Genomic DNA, 13647 nt, shown 5'->3' on the forward strand with positions numbered 1-13647 from the left:
TAGGAAAAAGCCATTCAACTAACCTAGTTCGCACTTTTTTAGAAATAATACTTAATAAATTATAATATGGCAACAAATAACTATAACGTTAAGAATTGTTTTCCTTTGTCGTGTTTTGCAGTTTTATTTAGTTATTGCTGCATTGCTTTAAATGCGCATCTGGGTATAGAAGTACATTCAAGTTTGCAGTTCAATAAAAAAACGTGCGCTTTTTTATGCTTGACCATTAGGCTACACTACCTTGTTCGACATCATCTCAAGTAAAGGACAACATTCGCTGAAGTCGTCGATTTTCTTCTTAAGATCGAGGAACGCTTCCCATTCCTTTAATGCCTTGGGAAGCTTGCGGCATCTAGAGGGAAGGTTAGGGGCGATGAATGAAATTTACTTTAGAAGGGAGGGGTTATTAACAATTAAAAAAACGGGAATTCAGCGCTGTAGGTATCAGTTGGCAACGATAAAAATCGTTCATCATTGGTCTTTTTAAATACATCAAGAGATGTTCAGAATGGATTATGTTATTCAATTTCAAGAGAAATGTTATGATTGAGTAATTTAAATCACTTAAAACACGTCTACGCTTGATTTTTTATCATGATAATCTTTCCCTACCAGGCTTGAAATTTTCTTTTTGATCAACTGAATCGCTTAGTCTGTTGAATACTTTGGTGATGGTTTATGAAACATTAAAAAAAAACTGCTGGAACTGCTGGAAGAGCAACACTCCATTATATATTATGCCTGGCAGCAATAGCTTATTTCATTAAAAAAAACTTCATGAGTTTTAATCTAATGCTAGATCATTTCACTCTTCAAAGTTTGGTATCGCATATTAAGCCTAACAATGAAAACTAGCGAACTGGCATCTGTTGAATACATTTTGGTTTTGATAATATATTCAGACACAGACTTCTTTACGTCTTTAAACACTCACTTGTTCTGGAAGTCGAGTAGTTCTTGGTTGATCTTCTCAATATCGAGTTCGGCCCACAAGATGTCGTAGTAGCCGTTCACGCTGTCGATCACGTTGTTGTAGAGGCCGTACAACTTCTGCAGAAGAGAGAGCTCGCGCTTGATGCGCTGCAGGTCCGGATATTCTGAAAGAGCGAATGAAAAGGTAAAATCTCAGTGAGTAAGAGGTCAAACGCGCAATTGGGAAACTATATCTGTATTTTTTTTTTATATAAGACATAGTTCGCTTTTTTAAATATTTTTTTGTTTATCAAAGTTAAATCCCTGAATGTATTTCTAAAATTGGTGGCGCTCTTTTTATGTGAGTTTGCGGACATCTTGACCTTTTTTTATTAAAGTATACACAAATCCTTTGCAGAAAATGTAGTACAGTATCCGTCGGACAATAAAACCCGAAATCACCCATAGGCTAAAGATAAATATTGCTTCGATGTAATTTAATCTAAATAAAAATTCACAAGTCTTATTAATTTTCAGACTTGTCGCATATATTTTCATAGCGTAATATTAGATACAATGCAACTCAAACCAGCGTTACAACTTTTCCTAAGCTCAGATCGTCTCACCTGTGACCGGAAGTCCGAACAGCTCCTCCCCTCCCGAGTATGTGGCGTACTTCCGCCAAAGCTCATCGAAGCGTGTCTGGAAGATTTGCAGCCGATCGCTGGCCTCGCGCGGGGGAATACCCTGAATGTTCGGGCCCCTGACAAACAAAGAATTTCGGAGTAGCAAAAAACGATGATTTACATTTGGTTAGAAGTTATGGATGGTAAAAAACATTGTAGTTTTACTTTTTTTAATGATGTACGATCGTTCTTGAGGCTACATCTGAAGTCCTACCATGAACGTATCAGATGTCGGCGAATTTTTTCAACATTGGTTTATTTTTCAACATTAAGTGTTTTTATCTTTTTAAGAGTGTTATTGGATTTTTTCATGAACTATCCCAAAAATCAAACAATTTTTAATGTTTAACCTACGCGAAATATTTGAAGGCAAAAAAAACTTAAAAAAAACGAAAAAAAACTTCACAATTTTATGTAAAACCGATAAGCACGTTATAAGCAACGTAACAAATAAAGAAAAAAAATGTGTTTAAAAAGCTTAATTTTTCATAAAGCATCAAATATAAACTCACTTATCGTCGTAGTCCTTGTAGAAGTCGTGTGTATCGATGTGGAACCGTTCCACTCCAGAGAGCAGGTCAGTTTTGAAGCCAGGCTGCACTTTCAGCAATGTGCTCTGTGTCGTCACAACCTAGACAAAAAAAGGGAAAATGCAAAAATAAAGAAAGTAACAACTTCTTTAAGCTCTACTTTTTAGAAATTTGTTTTTATTACACAAGTTGTATTCGAACAAAGATAAAAAACAATAAAACAGAGAAACTGGAGTAATTTGATGCAAATTACACTACTGGAGTGTAATCAAATATGAATACCACGGGAGTACTTATATACTTTTAATAAAGAGTTTTTTTTAAATCATAATACGCTTTAAACTGTAAAATAAATATCGGTCCTCATACGCAAAGCAACACTTACTTAACTCCACCAACTCAGCAATTTTTTAAAACAGATAATCGCCAACTCACCATGGCGAGTAGGTTCTTCCACTGGTAAGCGAGTCCGTCCACCTTTTCCGAGTTTCCGTCGTTGTAGTTGAGTTCGAGTTTGTTGAGTAGCGCGTAACTCTCCTCTACAGGTCCGATCGTCATGTCCATCTTGATCTGCATTTCGCGGAGTTCGCGCAAAGCTGCCATGGCACCTCGCACGTCGTCCAGGTCGTTGATCGACCGACTATAGGATTAAGGTGAGGAAGGTAAAACAGGGGGATATCGAGGTTGAGGGGGGTGTCCAAGCCCCCCTTCCAAAAATAAAAAATAAATATATACTTTTGACAACTTTCTCTACCCTATATATTTTAAATTTTCTCGGGGACCAAAGCCTAGCACTAGTTACAAACATGTTTGAAAAATTTCTGCCAAATTATTTAGCTAATGCAATTGCTTGCCGTTGCGCAAATATAAAACGCCTTGAGGGGGTTTAGGGATTGTTAAAGAAGGTCACAAGAATCCAGGAAATAACAAGGATCCAGGTGTTGGGGGCACGAAGCCATGACCTTCTCTAAACTATATTTTTTTTTGCTAACACTACTTAAATGCAAATTATCCCTTGTTCGATTTTATAACCATTTTTTTTTCAGACTATAGGTGCCGTAAATATTCTTAGATTTTCTAGGCTAGCGCTCCTTACAAACAATTATTTAGCTAATGCAATTTATTGCTGTTTATCCAAATATAAAACGCCTGGTAACACTGTATCGTTAGTAACACCCATATTATCCAACTTTTAAAAGAAGATAAACACGATGTACGTTTTTTATGTGATTATTCCTTTTTTTCTAACTCAGGTAGAAAAGTTTGTCAACTGACACCAAATAAACGCATTTTTTTAGCTTTGTTTGATTAACTTAACTTCAGTTTCATAAATGCACAACAGTTCATTCAAGAAAAGCAGCTTCTAAAAATTCCTTAACTATCACGTCAGCCGTCGTCACGTCATGACGCAACTTGTGGCGTCATAGACGTAACTTGTGGCTGCCTAAAAAAATGTATGCCATTGTCCACCACTACAAATATCCTGGATCCGCTGGAAAAGGCGCTACCCTAAGAACCCCAAAACCAACAAAGACGACAAGCTAAAATTTAAGACTAACATACCCCATTCGCTTGCTAAGGCTGTCGATGAAGTTAAATATGTTCTCCTGTTCCGATCCAGCCTTATCGTTGAGCGCGCTGCCGAAAGCACGTTTCCAAGCCTTACATTCCTGCACCAGAGCTAGCTTCAGGGCGTCGGTCTCGAACAACACAGAACCAACTTTGTAACTTGCTGGTAAGTCTTCAACCTGCGTCTCGAGACGGTGGTAGTACCTGAGTGTAATCGAAAGGGAGTTTTATTTTTAGGTTGTTATCACCGATGTTGGAAAAAATTTGCTTGTGACTATGGAGAAAAACGCTGTTGGGTTGTTTGCTTGGTTAACATATGGTTAGCTAATGTTGAATTAAAAGAGTTTTTATGTATATATCACACTGTACAAAAGCCACCTTTTTGATTTTTTTAGGAAAGATTTTTTGAGATTGTTCGTTTGGTTGTTTATTTGACAACAGTGCTGTAAAAAGTTTGATTTTTGACTGCAGAGAAAAACGCTGTTGGATTGTTTAATTGATGTAATGTTCAATTAAATGGATAGTTTAGCTGAGAGTTTTTTAGGTATATGTTCAAGGCTGCAAAAGAAGCATTTTTGAGATTGCTTATCTGGTTGCCGGATGTTTGTTCTAATTTAAATTGATAAGAATGCATTTATTTAGGTGTAGGGTTACGTTGCGTAATTTGTGGGGCGAAGTTGCTTTATAGCAGCGGCAACTTTTTTTTTAAATACTACCTTTTTTGTGTCAAACAAAAACATCTATGTTTTTCAGTATCATCAAACTCTGATAGAAATCTAACCTAGAGCGCGGCGCTTATCGATATTTGATACTCGAATAAGTTATAGTGCGCGAGAAGCAACACTTACCCTACCTACAAAGAGCAATCTTCTACAGTCGTCTACATTTTCAACCTTGTAGAAAATGTCAGTAGTATTATTTCGACTTACTTGATCTGTGCCTCGTACTCGGAGTATCCGTGATCGTGTTGAATGAACTCAGCGATCTTTTCTTGTGGATCTTCGAGCCAAAGCTCACTGAAGCTGCTGAAGTTGGCCAGGAGCTGCAAGCGAGACAAAGAGGCTTTGTTAACGAACAGCGGAGTAAATTAATGGTGTTTGCGTTCAAAATACTGTTTTTATGGTAAAATCTCTTTTAAGTAAATCATAACTGAGTACATGACGAATCGTGTATATATCTTGCATTTATTTCACCAAACGCATTAGACATACTTTATAATTCTAAAAATGATCTGTTGCTACAAAATCATAACTATTGATTTGATTAGCGTATACACACGTATGTTTTGTTATAGCAACAGTCCATAATTTGAGTGGACAAGACAGTCCATTGCCATAAATGTATTGATACGTATGTTAGTCATAATTATAAACAACATTTAAAATTTTGGTCTGGTATTATCAGTAGCCTTTACTCACCGATTCGCAGTCGCTCTTCAGTGAACTTATGACGGAATGCAGAGCCACTACCACCTTCACAACGTCCTTGTGCTCGCTGTACATAAAATAAGTGTTTCAACCGATCAAAATATGCAAAGCTTTCATGATTTTAAGTGTGTGATACAAAGGAATCATACGAAACTAAAGAAGAAGTGCATAACTTAAAATTAATAAATTTAAACTTTTATAAAAGCACAAAGTAATTGCTAACCGCGTCCTTCTTAAATAAATTTTTTCTCCTTAAAAAATATTAAACTTAGAAATTTATAATGCCGAAAATTAGCTAGATCTTGCATTAATATTAATCTGCATCTCAATAAATTTTCATTTATGAGATTGTCGAAAAGAGCAACTTAAATGCAAAAAATAGACTTGTTTAAAACAAGACAAAATCGGCTCGGTGTAACAAGCGGACTTTTAAAGCAATAAAGCCTGTAATCCCAGCAACAGCAACAACTTGGCGTACCTGATCTGCTTGTGGATCGGCTTGGGCGGTTTGATCTGCGTCTTGATGTCCTCTCCCATCTTCCTTGCCGCCTCAGCCTCCAGATGTTGCTGCTGGAAGTGTAGGTCTGCGTACTTCCACAACTCAACTCCTGTCGTCGCGTTCAGGATCTGCTCGATGCCCTTGTTAAGCGAAGCCTGCAACAATAACGTAGTTTTAATGGAAGACGGCATAACTCGGATGCCTAGACATATCCAGATATAATTCTTAAATATAAATGTCGATATTAACTGAAATATAAATCGATATTAACTGAACTAGGGATGTCCGATACTTCATATTTTATTTTAATACCGATACCTGATATTTTGTACGGAATGTAGGCCTATTATCAATCGATCCGATGCCAAACGACGTTATAAGTATGCTCAAATAAGCAAAATATATATAAATTGAAACGTTTTAATGTAATTTTTTCCAGGTCAAAGGTTAAGAGTTTATTGTAAACCAAATATTTTTTGATAAATTTATCGTTTAAGTTAGAAATCTTTGCGCAAATCATTGCTGAAATTCCTATATTAATTTGTTGTCGGGTGGGTACCGACACCTCAATAGTAATGGACGCGTACCATCAGGGTTTTTTTTAAGGTTTGGTTTGGGTGACCGCTAAGTAGTTTTAAGAGACCGCAAGTGTTTCATTTAAATACCAAAAAGTCGCAAGTCCAAAATTTGGGAAACCGCTGGAGAAATTTAGGGGACCGTTTCGGTCCCACAAAACACCTTAAAAAAACACTGCGTACCACTATGAATTGACATTGAGTATCGGATCTGATGCAATATTATCGGACATAAAAGTTGAACCTCAATAAATAAATAAAACTTGTTCCTTCGAATACATTAAAAAAATAATTAATAAGCCTATATAGCTGCTGAAAAATGCTGACTTATTGTAAGAGGTTAATAAAAAGTAAACATTTACAAAATTTGCGTAACGAAATGACGTATTTAAGCAAGTAATCCACGAGTAGTTTTGTCATACTCTAATGAGTCGTGTATATTCCTCGAAATTGTGTTCAAGCAACCGCCAAACAATACCTGAATATCGTCCAGTGTCGGCTTCATAGTGATGGCGGGCAGGGCGAGGATGATTTGCGATTTGAAAAGTGGCGCCTTTTTGTTGTCACGGCTCGATGACCCCAGCCTCTGAGTGCTCTGGTACTTGCTCACCTGCTGCAGTCGCCGCTTTATCGCGTCCAACGACAGGCGAGTGCTTTTCACCTTGACGAGTGGTTGACGTTGTTAAATAACGGCTTTTTGTAATGTTAAGTGCTGAGAAGTATATTGCTCCACAAGGCATTTGAATGACTGTTTGTCGATTTTTATAACATTTTAAAGCCCTTCGACGGGATTATTTTGATTTTTTTTTAAATGAGTCCACATCTGTACCACACTTTGATACTAATCGAAGGGTGAAAGATAGTAATCAAATAGTTTTTTACTTATTCGAGAACTCTTTGTATGATAAAATCCATATATTTCCTATTTTTGTGTTTGACCACAAATAGATAACTCCTATTAACAAAGCTAGACTGCATTAAAATCTTACACTGGGAATCGCAATTTTTCAATCGACACTGGGCTTGAAAATAAATTGTACAAAGAATAAAAGACAAAAGTAAGCAATTATCAAAATAAAGAATTGTACGCAACAACTGCTTGAAATTAACAAGCTAAGAACGACAGGAAACAAACAATAAAAAACAGTAGTAAATGACAACACAACTTTCTTACCAGGGCATCTGTTGTCTTCTGGCAGAAGTGTCCCATAATTGAGTAATACCAGACCGGGAAGTTTTCGCTGGTGGCTTGCTTCTCCAGGTTCGACATCTCAACCTCGCTGTACTGCTGCTTCAGCATCTGTATGAGTGAAAAGGTAAAAAAATGTATGCACGATTTAAGTATCAAGCCATATTGATGTTTTATTCCAAACAAATTTGAAAAAGAGCTAAAAAAGTTCTTATCAAGGGTTTGAAAAAAAAAAGGTTCTTCCCACACTAAAAAGGTTACGACTTAAGGGTCTATAGCAGTATTATGTCGCTATAGTTAAAAAAAAATAGTTCGATAGTTCGAAACAACTTGTGAAGTTAGGCGTAGGTTGTACAAAAGACAATTCGTTGACGCTAGATTGCTACACAAATAAGTTTTGGTTGGGTAATGATTCCAAAACGATAGCCTCTTGGGTGTAACAATTTGATTTTGTCACGAGAACAAAAGTATATTTCAAAGGAGAACAGTAAATATATTTTTAATGGTGCATTTACAAACAAAACTAAAAAAAAACGCGAAAAGCTGTGTTTCTTTTTAATCATTTTTTCTGTAATAGGAGTTCTGTTATCCTGGGTAGCATTACTTTCGAGGTGAAAAACAAGAGGTTCAAGGTTGGAGTGAAACACGATAAAATATAAAAACCAACACAGAGGCGGGTAATATTTCGTTCACGTTTAAAATAAATACTAAATTTTTTTTACGTCAATTATCTCGAAGACGGCCCTCTCTACCGCCGCACTGGTGTTGACGAGGCTGGATGCTGCGAAGCTGACGACATTATCTGTGAGCTGGAGGAACTTCTCGCACGTGACCGCTTCCTCCTCCGGAAGATCACAGAGAGCCGTGGTGGAGATCTCGTCGAGCTGGATTCCGATCTGACACTCCATCATGTCGTGGATCTGCGGGATGAAAAGGTAGGTTTAAGGAATTGTAGAAATGCCGTTTTTTTTTGACAAAAGTCTTTTTTTTTGTCCAATGCATGGTAATATATAGTTTTTATGCTTTATGAATTTACCCTAATATTTTGAAGCATAATAATGGCCGGACGTAGAAAGCCGTAGAATAAATAACAAAGCCTATACAGAAGAAGGTAACATTTTAAACATTTTTAACAAATCGTATGATAATGCTTAGAGGTTCTGGTCAGACGTAGAATGAACACCAAAGCCCATATACAAGTAAAAAGCAGACGTACAGAATAAAAATGAATAAAGAATTGTTCGAAACATTCAAAAAAGGCTACCCATACTTTTGTGTTTGTTATTTATGGAGTTTTGATATTTATTCTTCCGTAATCATTAGAATGATAAAGCGTTTTCCATTTGGTTTTCAATTTTTTACTAGGATTTTTCTGCATTATTTTTTAATTTTTATGGGTAACGTTTACAAACATACTGTTAGCTTAGAAATTATCATAAAAAGAATAAGCAATAGTCTGTGCATACTTTTTTTTTTAAACAAATCTCAAACTCTCACCCTTTGCGTCATCAGTTTGAGCTCGTCCATAGCTGAGTACACGTCACGCATAAATGTGTCGATATTGAGCGAGTTCCAGTTGAGGATGGTCAGTCCGGCCAGTATCTTGTCGTCCACTCGCGAAATAAACGGCTTCAGAAGTGGTATCAGCAGAGGGGAAACACCGCCCGTCATGCTCTCGAAAGCCTCGATCATGTCGTTCAAGTCAGTCTGCGAAAAATTGTGTTGTTGAAGATATTATGGGGTGCACGATACTCAATAGTTCTTTCCGATACCGATACCCGGTAAAAAGTAAGGCAGCCAATCAAACACGGAGCTCAATAAAATCTTAGCAATATCATTTTAAAATGAAAAGGAAACTTCACCGCGTGTGATTTCTAATTTTTGGTTTGGGTTCTAGTTTTGGTTGATTCGCAGTCGGCTAACCAACAGCTTTTCAATTCGTTTTTTAAAGTAACCATTCTCGTCGATCGCCCAATAGCGTGCAACAGACAGGGATAAATCGATAGGTTTAGTATTGATTGGTTGTTATATTATGTTTTACCATGATTTCACGTAAATTAATTTCTTGCAACGCCGAAATCTTAAAACACACCTTGTAGACCGTGATATGATGTTAATTATTGATTTAAAAAGCCCTAATCTTATAACACACCCTTGTAGACCGTGATATGATGTTAATTATTTAGCTAAAAATACCCTAATCTTATAACACACCTTATAGGCCGTGATCTGGTCCTCTTTCAGGCAGAGACGGAAGGCGGCGTCCGGGATTTCGAGTCCGATCTTGGTGAAGTACTTGGACTCGGACAGCAGCTCCCATATGGAGGAGTCAAAGTTGACGAAGAGCTTCCCTGTTTCCGGATGACGCGTCAGGATCGATGCCTGGAGTCCTCCCTTAACTAGGTCGACGGCGCGACACCTGGTGGTCAGAAAGAAAATTAAGATTTTTGTGTTTTAGACTAGTGTTGTGCTGATATAGTGCTTACCACTGTTTATAAAACAGGTGGAAACCAAATTATTTCTCAAAATTTGACAGAAATATATATTTGAAATATATATATTTTATAAATACGCATCATCTGTTTCTGTACACAAAAGCAAACATGTATTGTATAACATCTCATTAATATGGTTTAAATTTTTTTTTATAAAATGCCAGTAATAGTAGAATCTTTTTTTTTAATTTTATTGTCTGCAGGAGATTCCTTGCTTTCTAAAGGGTTCGTGCTGTGATAGAATTTTATTTTCTCTTTAAAATAGCTATACATTGAGCGAAAAAAACGCCTGAAAACAACTTAATTGAGCGCTTTCCACCCTAGTAAAAAATCAATTTCTAGCCTATAGTAATTCCACGTTTGTAGGTATTTTAACCGTCCACAAATGGGTTATTTTTGAAGGGTACTCAAAGGGCATTTTAGGGCTTCTAAAGCGCTTTGTCGTAGGGTGCGACCGGTGTTAATTTAGCTCGCAAAGCTAAAGAACCAAACGCCTAGAAACACAAGTCTCACCATCCGCGGTGATAGAGCACTTCGTACTCGAGCAGCACTGCGGCCAGCTTGTTGTAGCTTCTCACTATCTTCTTGCCCTCGATGCTCTTCAGCAGGTCGCCCTTGGTCTGGAAGAAATCCATCGGAATCGAGATCTTCCTGTGAAGTTGTCGGGCCCAAGCGATCTTGCCTGTGTGGAAGGTAAAAGCTTTATCTCACCGATTTTTCATAATGATTTATCGTGAGCCCTTGCTCAGTGTTTGCATTCATAACGCAACTAACCCATGCTGTACAAGGACAAGTGGTTTTAACTGTATGGGCTAACAAACAAAGTCTTGTTTTAAAGATACAAAGCATGAAATGCCCCCGATTATCCTGTCGTAATCAAAGTTAAACGGGTCTATTAAATATTACGGCTAAGAGCAACGATATATTGTGTCATTAGTGTGGCACTTTTGTTTTTCTGCAAACTAGATAGTCCAGCGCTGCTTTTAGTGTGTTATTACAACTTGTAGGGTGATATCAAGATTTAAAAGCCGAAAAAGGTTTAAAACAAGTGATTTGTGCTAATAACAGTTTTGGTTAAATTAAAAGCAAACAAAGCTTTTTACTTCCTGGAGAAGTAACAAAGGTTCTACTGGGAAATAAAACTTTGTTATAGCATATTTCAACTAAAAATGAGTATTTTCAGAACGTACCAGAAATGGGCGGCATGTTTCTAGCCACTGGTGGTTCAGTCTTCAGCTTCTGGTAAGTCTTCCTCACCATTTCCAAGTCCTTGGTGTATCTCGACAGAAGCTGGTTGTACTTGTCGCCCAAATCAAGGCTAAGGCATATATAAACTTTATCAATATATAGACTGTTGCTACCAGTACCAAGTATAGTAATATTAAATGATAAAAATTTAACATTACAAAATATGGTGTTACTCCCAGATTTTGTTAGCCTCGTTAGTTATAAGTTAGGTGAATGGCAATAATGCTTTATTCGAAAAGGTTGTATTGGAACAACATTGCTTTTTGTATAAATTTGAAAGTATTTCGAAATATGATGAAATTACCTTGAGTATGCATTGTGCAATCACTCAATTCTGTTAAACCGATAAGGATTGTCGGATTGGAAGTAGTAAAAGGTTTAAATTATAAAAGACAAACAAACCGACCTGACTCCTTCGATTCTTTCAAACTTTGTGAGAAGTTCGAGCAGGTATTCTGTGGTGAGCGATTTTTCGAACCAGGACTCCATGTAAAGTTGCATGGCGAGCTGGAGCCCTTCAACCTGCGTCTTGAAGTCCTGATAGTCGGACTCGAAATCTGCCTTGCGATGATCCAGAACGTCGTACTTCTTCTTTTCCGCGTTGGCAACGATATTCTGGTACCTTGAGTGGGAAGAGAAAAGTTTAAGTGTAAGAAATAAGAGGGTATAGGAAATCTGGAAATCAGGTCGTACTCATTAAAGCCGTCCTCAATATTTGCTCGTAACCGTATCTGTTTAATTACAAGTGTGAAAATCTGGTGGCACTGTTTAGCAACAAATTGTATTGTAATGTTGACAAACTTTCGCACGACCGTGCTTTAATGGGTCAAATATATTTTACTTTTAATTTGACCTGCAGAAGCGCGGTTGTGCGAAAGCTTGTCACGATTCCAATACAACTTGTCGCTAAAGAGTGCCACCTGACTTTCAGACCTATAATTAAACAAATCCGGCTTCCAACAAATATTAAGGATATAGTAAACGGCGTTAGGATGCTTAGACCAAAAAATAATAATTTAGGTGAAGAAAATAGCGAAATAAACTAAAGGTTATTTTTTTAAGGTTTGCAGGAAATTAAAAATATATTAAACATTATTATGAGGTTCGCCGGGACATTCTTGTATCAAATCAATATTTTGAATATTGCTGGCTAAAAAACGTTACTGCACATACAAAGAGATTACGTTTGTTGATAAATATAAACAAAACTGAAAGTAAAACCATAATGCTATAGTCGGTGTCAAAGAGAAAAATACTGTTAAAAAAATAAAATATATATAAGTTTAAAAAAAAATTAAAATCAAATGGTATGACAAACAGAGCATGCTTTCATAAAAAATAAGAAATGCAACAAAACGTTACGCTTACACAACGCAGACAAGCGTTTCAATCACTCACTTGATGTAAAGGGCGTCAATTCCCTCCATCTTAATGTCCTTGAGAGCAGAGAGGCTCTTCATGGTGGCTACCATGTCGGAGAGCTGCCGGAGTCGTACGCAGAGCGTGTCGAACTTACCGAAGATGTAGTTCTCGCTGAACTCGAACTGACGCTCCTTGGGATTTTCCTTCAGCTTTTCCTTGGTCCTTTTTAGAGGTTTAAAGAGTTAAAGGGTATTTGTTGCAGTTTTCAAGATGCCTGTGTTTATATTTTACAGTGTTGTAATGACTTAATTCAAGGACTTGACTCAATCAGACCAGAATGCAGTTTTTAACTAACAAGATGACAGAAAGCAATTTCACTTGTAACAAACAAAAGCAATAAAAGCACAAACTGTACAAAATGGTATGTCTTTGGGACGAATGACTTGCGTAAAATTGAAGTGTTTTCAATTAACAATTCTTAATTTTTTAACGTATAATAATTTACGTTTGTTTTATTTTTTACTAGGAATATCGCTCATAATCGGACGACTTAACCAGTTTTAATAGTTTAAAGCTTTATTTTAATGATAATGACTTAAATTAGAGTAGACTTGCTCTAATAATGACTTGACTGAGACTAGACTTGGCAACCAATGACTTGGGTTATTTATTTAAAAAATACTTGACTTGGACTTTTTATTTTAAAAAAATACTTGAAATACTTGACGTAATTTCTGTATCAAAATTGATTTTTAAAATTTTAAGTATTTATCGTTGGTATATAAGTGTTTATTTTTAGCCACTTTAAAAAAAGTGTGTACCAAGTATATTAAATAATGTGCAAAATCATTTTTTGTGCAACAAAAGATTCGAAAAGTTTCAAATACTTTATAATGGAAATTCCTTTCTATGTTTTAAAATCTACGAAACTGAATAATACACCGTGAATATCTTCCTCATATAGATACCTGTGAAAGGCCCGTTGGTATTCAGTGTTGAGTTTGACGCAGTTTGCAATCCTGTCCAGCAAGACTTCGCGCTCAATGTTCCACACCCTCTCACTTCCACCCATGATGTAATGTTTGCACGTGGTGATCATCTGGTTGGTGACCTTAAAGAAGCGAAACGGAAAATGTCATGGTGACTACATTCCTG

General features: G+C 36.6%; 1 protein-coding gene across 1 annotated transcript in view; it reads right to left on the reverse strand.

Annotated features, from left to right (window-relative positions):
• The window catches only part of LOC146162556 (dynein axonemal heavy chain 5-like), a 77337-nt gene that overhangs the window by 49608 nt on the left and 14082 nt on the right, over positions 1 to 13647 (reverse strand). Inside the window, exons 12-30 of the mRNA XM_083386033.1 lie at positions 13461 to 13603; positions 12529 to 12714; positions 11537 to 11752; positions 11073 to 11200; positions 10396 to 10564; positions 9602 to 9806; positions 8885 to 9094; positions 8110 to 8307; positions 7373 to 7498; positions 6677 to 6859; positions 5603 to 5778; positions 5116 to 5191; positions 4627 to 4739; positions 3692 to 3901; positions 2564 to 2768; positions 2111 to 2229; positions 1539 to 1675; positions 935 to 1097; positions 241 to 352 (exon numbers count right to left, since the gene is read on the reverse strand). Coding sequence (XP_083242159.1) covers positions 241 to 352; positions 935 to 1097; positions 1539 to 1675; positions 2111 to 2229; positions 2564 to 2768; positions 3692 to 3901; positions 4627 to 4739; positions 5116 to 5191; positions 5603 to 5778; positions 6677 to 6859; positions 7373 to 7498; positions 8110 to 8307; positions 8885 to 9094; positions 9602 to 9806; positions 10396 to 10564; positions 11073 to 11200; positions 11537 to 11752; positions 12529 to 12714; positions 13461 to 13603 — 3075 coding nt within the window. The remainder of the gene's footprint in view (positions 1 to 240; positions 353 to 934; positions 1098 to 1538; positions 1676 to 2110; positions 2230 to 2563; positions 2769 to 3691; positions 3902 to 4626; positions 4740 to 5115; positions 5192 to 5602; positions 5779 to 6676; positions 6860 to 7372; positions 7499 to 8109; positions 8308 to 8884; positions 9095 to 9601; positions 9807 to 10395; positions 10565 to 11072; positions 11201 to 11536; positions 11753 to 12528; positions 12715 to 13460; positions 13604 to 13647) is intronic.

This window comes from Ascidiella aspersa, chromosome 3 (genome assembly GCF_963924565.1).
Source record: "Ascidiella aspersa chromosome 3, kaAscAspe10.2, whole genome shotgun sequence".
NCBI classification, from domain to species: Eukaryota; Metazoa; Chordata; class Ascidiacea; order Phlebobranchia; family Ascidiidae; genus Ascidiella; species Ascidiella aspersa.